This window comes from Acanthisitta chloris, unplaced genomic scaffold (genome assembly GCF_000695815.1).
Source record: "Acanthisitta chloris isolate BGI_N310 unplaced genomic scaffold, ASM69581v1 scaffold4169, whole genome shotgun sequence".
Lineage (NCBI taxonomy): Eukaryota > Metazoa > Chordata > Aves > Passeriformes > Acanthisittidae > Acanthisitta > Acanthisitta chloris.
In genome coordinates this window covers 1,252-8,305 of record NW_008690691.1, presented here as the reverse complement: position 1 = coordinate 8,305, position 7,054 = coordinate 1,252, and the positions used below count along the sequence as shown (strand labels likewise).

The 7,054-nt window shown below is 50.9% G+C and overlaps 1 protein-coding gene across 1 annotated transcript in view; it reads right to left on the bottom strand.

Moving 5' to 3' along the window:
• Positions 1-5,647, bottom strand: part of LOC103809085 (histone-lysine N-methyltransferase ASH1L-like) — a gene marked incomplete at both ends in the record, with an annotated part of 25,701 nt that extends 20,054 nt beyond the window's left edge. Inside the window, 2 exons of the mRNA XM_009081899.1 lie at positions 1,136-1,868; positions 5,542-5,647. Coding sequence (XP_009080147.1) covers positions 1,136-1,868; positions 5,542-5,647 — 839 coding nt within the window. The remainder of the gene's footprint in view (positions 1-1,135; positions 1,869-5,541) is intronic.
• Between the last annotated feature and the right edge of the window lie 1,407 nt (positions 5,648-7,054).

Sequence of the window (7,054 nt, the reverse complement as noted above, 5' to 3'; positions counted from 1 at the left end):
CCTCTAAAAATAGCACGTGGTAACCCTTTCCTCAGCCTTCAGGAGAGCCACGAGGAGCAGCTCCTGAACATGTGGTCCCAGCAGCACTGCCAGGCTCAGGGCCTGGGTCATAGGGCCCATTTCTGGGAGGGAAGAGTCCTGAGAGAGTTTGGTCTGTTTATTGATGACTTTAGGGACAGGAATGTGAAGATTAGATCAGAGACACATTTCTGGTGTGGTCCTTTGTGCACACCTTAACTCCTCCTTGCTGCTTTGGCTCTGCTCTTTTATCTGCTGTACATCAACTGATCTCACCTTGCACCCTTGTTTGTTTGTGGTCTACATGACTAACACCCTAAGACTCCAGTGGCACTTGTAACTCTTTCAGAGTTCCTTAATCCACACAGCAGGAAGGAACAACCTGTGGCACCTCATCAAGAACTCTGTTCCCAACTCATCCAACTATCCCACACCAACACAACTTGGCTCACCTGAGACACAAGCACAGAACCAACAGTTTCAGACTACCTGAGATCCCATCCTGTTTCAGGGGGTGCTCAGTCCCTGAGGAAGGCCCTGAGCACAGTTCAAACAGACATGTTGGTTCTCTCTAAACTGAACTGGTTTAGTGCTTATAAGGTGTCTGGAAGTGATTAAGTGGCATCTGGAAGTGTTTAAGAGGTGTCTGGAGGCACTGGAGGATATGGGTTAGGGTATAGGGGTTACAGCAGTGACAGGTTAAAGGTGAAAGGTTAGAGTTCTCTTCCAACCTTGATGGTTCTATTCTACTCTATGGTTTAGGGGTTTCAGCAGTGACAGGTTAAAGGTTAGACCTGATGATCTTAGAGTTCTCTTCCAACCAGGATGGTTCTATTCTATTCCATGGCTTAGGGGTTACAGCAGTGACACGTTACTGTTGGACTCAATGACCTCAGAGGTCTCCTCCAACCTCGATGGTTCTATTCTATTCCATTCCGTTCCAACCTGTTCTATGGTTTAGGGGTTACAGCACTGGCAGGTCAGTGTTGGACTCGATGATCCTCGAGGTCTCCTCCAACCCTGATGATTCTGTGACCTCCTCAATAAAAACAGAGGTCCTTGATGGACTGAAACATCACCACATTAACAGTGAGGGGATAAAACATAAAGAAATCACCTCTTATTGCTCTCCTGCTCCTCTTCAGGCAACGACTTGTGCCTCTTCCTCGCCTGTTCCTCCGACAACCACCTCTTCCTCTTCCAGCCCTTGCGGTGATCCGAGCCGAGGTTCACACTCTGCACCACGGCCTCGATGACATCCGTGATGGTGTCAGGGCCCAGGTGCAGGGGGCTGCTGCCCTGCTCCCTGCTGTCCAGCTCCTGGCCCACGAGCCTGGCAGCCTGGAAGGCCTGCATGGACACCACAGCCTGCAGCGGGTACTTGCGCGGCCTCCCCGGCCGACGCTTCACGAAGTTGTTTCCCGTACGCGACTGTCTCTGAAGCTTCTTGGCTTTCAAGATCTTATTGACGTGGTCCAGATTTTTTTTTGTAGCCAAGATCTTGTTATAATTGCACATTTTCCTCGCCTGGCGCTGCATGGCCTCCACCACACTCCTCTTGAGGTGCCGTGGGGAGTAGGTGCTGGGCAGCCTGTCCGGCAGGAGGGACATGCCGTCGCTGCTGGGCATGGCTGGAGGCCCCAGGCTGTCCTGTTTCCCCACAGCTCTCTCCCTCGAGTGGTTCCGAGCGGGACTCGCCGACGGGGGGACAGACACGTTGGCCATGACAGCTTCCAGGGTCTTGTCCAGGGTGGCTTGGCTGTCCTGCTGAGCCATGCGTTGTAGTAGGGTGTCCACGGAGTCCTCGGCGGCTGGAGACAGCCGCGTGCCCCGGGTGGGCACCCCAACCCCTGCAAAACACACACAGAGCTCAGGCAGCTGCACACACCTTCAGGGAAGGGTGGAATGAAACCATGAGGGTCAACAAGGCCAAGTGCCAGTCCTACACTTTGGCTATACAATCACACCCCGCAGGGCTAGAGGACGGAGGAAGACTGTTGGCGTGGAGAAGGACCTGGGGGTGTTGGTGACAGTGGTGGCACGAGCCCAGGTGTGCCCAGGTGTGCCAAAAGGCCAATGGCACCTGGCCTGGATCAGCACAGTGTGGCAGCAGGACTAGGGCAGTGATTGTCCTTCTGTGCTGGGCACTGGTGAGGTCACACCTCGAGTGCTGTGCTCAGTTCTAGGCCCTCAACACTGAGGGGCTGGAGCAGGTCCAGAGAAGGAACAGAGCTGGGGAAGGGGCTGGAGCACAAGGCCTGTGAGGAGAGGCTGAGGGAGCTGGGGGTGTTCACCTGGAGAAGAGAAGGCTCAGGGGAGACCTTAGCACCCTGTGCAACTCCCTGAGAGGAGGTTGTAGCCAGGTGGGATCAGGCTCTGCTCCCAGGGAACTAGTGACAGGATGAGATGACATAAGCCTCAAGCTGCACCAGGGGATATTTAGGTTAGACATTAGGAAGAATTCCTTCCTGGATAGGGTTGTCAGGCACTAGAATGTGCTGCCCAGGGAGGTGGTGGAGTCACCACCCCTGGAGGGGTTTAAGGACAGACTGGACGTGGCATTTAGTGCTCTGGTCTGGTTGACAGGGTGGTGTTAGGTCACAGGTTGGACCTGATGGTCTCAGAGGACTTTTCCAACCCAAGTGATTCTGTGAAACACAACAGCTGGATAAACTGACAGCCTTTTGTGTCCTGTGATTGCCCAGAACATCCAGTGACAACACACTGATTTCCATAACACGGACAAGGACCCAGTGATGGAACTAGGTGACATTTTATAGCACCAGTTTGAACACACAGTTATTTCCTCTTTGTTCACACTCAGATCCTCATTTCCAACAGCAAAGAGCAATGAGGGTTCATACAATCCAAACTCCTCAAGTTTCTTCTATTCAACGCTAAGAACACAAAACCTTCTGTGCAGACAAAAATTCAGCCCTGATAAAACACTGAGCAACATCTGAAACGTTTCGAAACTAATTTTTCCTCTCTTTCATAGCTTGGAAGTATTGAAACAACCTTTTCATTGCTCTTGCAGTTTCTTTCCCAAACAGACAAACCTGCTGATGACAGAAGTGATTGGATAAAGGCAAATCAAAAGTGTCTGGGAAAAGAGAAAGGCTAATTTACACAGGAAGGAAATTTAGAGCTCACTTTTAAAACTGTTCTGTGCTTTAAAGCTGCAGAATGATGCTTGGAAAAAAAAAAAAAAGAATTTCCAGGTCAACCCATGTAGATTATGCTGCATTAAAAAGGGATTTGTTCCAAACTAAGAGCTTCCCAAAGCTGCCCTGCTGCTCCTCGGTGATAACACTCCACCAGAGAATCCCTGCTCTCTCTGGAACCAGACGGATTCTGCCCTCTCCGAGATGCACAACTGCCCATTAGCATTTGCAAAATGCTCCTGTGATCGTGTTTCCAGGTCAACCCATGTAGATTATGCTGCATTAAAAAGGGATTTGTTCCAAACTAAGAGCTTCCCAAAGCTGCCCTGCTGCTCCTCGGTGATAACACTCCACCAGAGAATCCCTGCTCTCTCTGGAACCAGACGGATTCTGCCCTCTCCGAGATGCACAACTGCCCATTAGCATTTGCAAAATGCTCCTGTGATCGTGGCCAGTGATTTAGATCTGCTGATTGCTGAACCCAGCAGGGCTCAGGCTGGAGGCTGAGCAGAGCATCCTGCTGCCCAGGGAGTTGCCTAAGACAAGATGTGTTTCGAGAGCATTTGGCAGGAGGGAGATGATGTGTTAGTTGACAGAGATAAAGCACAGCCAGTTTGAAGTATTTCCTAGCCCCAGTGCTTACTAGTCTGAGTGAGGAAATATGTTCCTCACTAAGATTCCCAACTCAGGGATTCTAAGTGCCAATGAAAAGGTGTTGCAGGGCAGAGTCAGTGTAACAAGTTCTAAAAATCCTCCTCTGGACAATGTTCTTCCAGGTGGCAAAGGCCAAGAGCAGTAAACCTGGGAGGGCCTGAGCTAACTGTGAGCCCCTGGATCATTGAGCACCCCAACAACTCCCAAGCAACCACAAGGTTTTACACTTCAGCTTCCCATGTCAGCTGAAATAACAAAGACAAACCACCTTTTGTTTCCTTACGACCTTTAGACACACATGGGCTGGAGCTGAGGGCCCACACAGGACCCACCAGTGCTCACCAAACCCTCCCACCATGGCTAATGGATGTCCTGGAACTGCTGCTGCTGCTGGGAAAGTGATCCAAAGGGATGGAGATGCAAAGGCTCTGATCCCACAACAGCTGCAGCTCTCTGACAAACACACTGAAATCCCACATGCATTCCAGATCCATGGAAAATACAACAATGACTGTTCTTTTCACTGCATCATCACTCAGTGGCTTTGAAGCTGATAAACTTGTGATTCATGTCATTCCAATGCTCCTGCACAAAGTGCTCCTGAGCTTTTAACACTTCCCATTCCCAGGTCCTCACTGCAGCTTCCCTTCCCGGGAGTGAGTACAAGGAGGTGAATGAGGCAGGGAAAAGGGAGATTCCTCCTCACTGCAGGACTTTCTGCAGCAAATGCTGAATGCAGCATCTGTCGCAAACATCTGGTTAAAGGGGGGAGGAAAGAGCAGTTTTGGCACATCCTTCCTAGATGGAAATCAGAAGTGTTTTGTAAGTCCCAATCCTAGGGATTTACTAGGTATTTGCAGTCAACTTGTGTGTCTAAGAATGGCTGAGCTGTGCTAACAGGAGTGTTTTACAACTGAGCTTCTCACAAAATGGGTCAACGTGACAGATTTTCTTCTCTCTGAGCCAAGGAAGCTCAAATCCCATTTTCACAGCATCATGGAGTGGTTGGGGTTGGAGGGGCCCTAGAATTCATCTCATTCCAATCCTTGCCATGGGCAGGGCCACCTTCCACTAGCCCAGGTTGCTCCAAGCTCCACCCAACCTTTCCTGCTGGTAGGGTTTGGGTTCACCACACTGCTGACAACAGGATGGTAACGTGCAGGAAACGAATCGGAGATTTCTCGTTCGATGGACTCGATGAGATGCCACAGACTGCCCAGGCCTTTCAGTGCTTCCATCTCTCTCCCACGACCATTCCTGACCTGCCTAAGGTCACTAGTGGTGACAGGGATGAGTCATTTATCCTCCATTACAAGCCAGGAAGAAAATTCAACAGCACAGTCCATGCTGATCCTCCCCATTACCTATCCCAGGGCAGAACCCCTCTGCCTCCAGAGCAGTGCCAGAGTCAGGCTCTTCCTCAGGGAGGAATTAATCTACTCCTCTAATTCTCTGACGAATTGTAACGTCACAGGTCTTGATTAAAGCACTGAGCTTCTTCAAGCCTCATCTAACCTGGTGAGGAACCAAACCTCCCCTTGCTCCTCCAAGCAGCACCTCCAGTCTCCCTGTTCTACAAGTCCATCCACAGCACTTGTATCTCAAAACGTCAGTGGGAAAAAAACCTTGGGACCTCCACGAGCTGCTGAAGTTTTCCCAGCAGTGCTGTCTGTGTCCCAGCCCCAAAGCCACCAGGATGACTTGCCTGTAGAAGAGGTGCTCTCAGATGCTGATCTCTTCCTGGAGGGGCTGCAGTTTGTGCTCTCCGACTGCCTCTGGGAGGGTTTGTCCTGTGCTGGCAAAGTGCCTGAAAGCAGAGCAGGAAAAAGCACCAAGAAAACATTATTTCAGCCTGGTGGTGACAATACAACACTGAACATTCAAACTGAGGTTAGCTCTAGGAACACTTGTGTGCTCCTATGCATGCAGGGAAGGACAGAAGTGGAAGATGCACGAGGAATGTCTCACAGGCTGATGGCACAGGCAGGACAAGCCATGAGTAAAGCCACAGAATATCATCAACAAACCCCAAACTCCTACTGTCACATGAAAAGTTTGGAAAGGACCTCTGCAGATAACCCAAAGCAACCACTACTCAAACCAGGGTCAGCTGGAACAGGTTCTGTTGGGTTTTCTACCTCTCCAGGGACACAGACTCCACAACCTGCTGCTCCCTCACCCTCAGTGCAAGGATCTTCTTCCTTACAGAACCAGAATTTCCTGTATTCCAGCAGGAGCCCTTTGCCCTCTCCTGCCATGGGCACCACTGTGGCCCCTCTGGCTTCGTTCCATCCAGCACATGGACACAACGCGAAGAGTTTCCTTTGCTCCAGGCTGGCTTATCCCAGCTCCCTCACTCTCTGTGGGTGACTGATCCCAGCTCCCCCAGTCTCTCTGGGTGACTTACCCCAGCTCCCCCAGTCTCTCTGGATGACAGAAGCTCCAATCTCTGGTCACCCCAGTAGTGACCCACCAGTCCCTGTGCCCAGCAGGACAATGCCCTGCTGTGCCCACTGCCCCTCTCAGCCCCTTGTCCCACCATCCAGGGCACTGGGGAGGAGGTGAAACAGCACTGGATCCTGGATCCATCCCTGGGGAACACTGTGAGTGGCTGTTGATCCCATCCCTCTGTGCTGGCAAGTCACCTCCCTCTGGAAAAGCTTTGCCCTTCCCCTCCTGGGCAGAACAGCTTCAGGTGAGACACCAGTGAGTGCAGAAAGCTGAAAAGCTGGAAGAAAATTCTTAAGGCTTTCATATCCTTTAGCTTTGTCCCTTGCTGTGTTGTTTTTCCTTTCCAAGGAAGGATCAGCCACTGTCAGAGCCTTAGGGTTGAACAAGTGAGGATGATGATTATCTACACACAAACCAGTGTTGGATTTAGGCACCTGCCAAGCACATTTCCCTCTGTGTTCTGCGTGCTCAGGGCCTGCTGCTGCTTGCTAAATCCTTAGGTGATGTCATCAGGCAGCAGAAAGAACAATCACCATTCCTTGAGTCAGAACCAACTCTCAGGAGGCTACAGAAACCCCAGAAGTGCTGCAGGGTGATGGGACAAGGCTGGGGACAGCAGCTCTGCTCAGAGCACGAGCAAACACCTTTTTGTTTCCCTTCTGCACATCAGTATTTCCTTACTGTGACCTGGTTTATTTGCCCTAAAACTTAAACTTTAGAGAATCCCAATCAGGCCTGAAAGCAAAGGCTGTGGGTGTTGTTCAAAT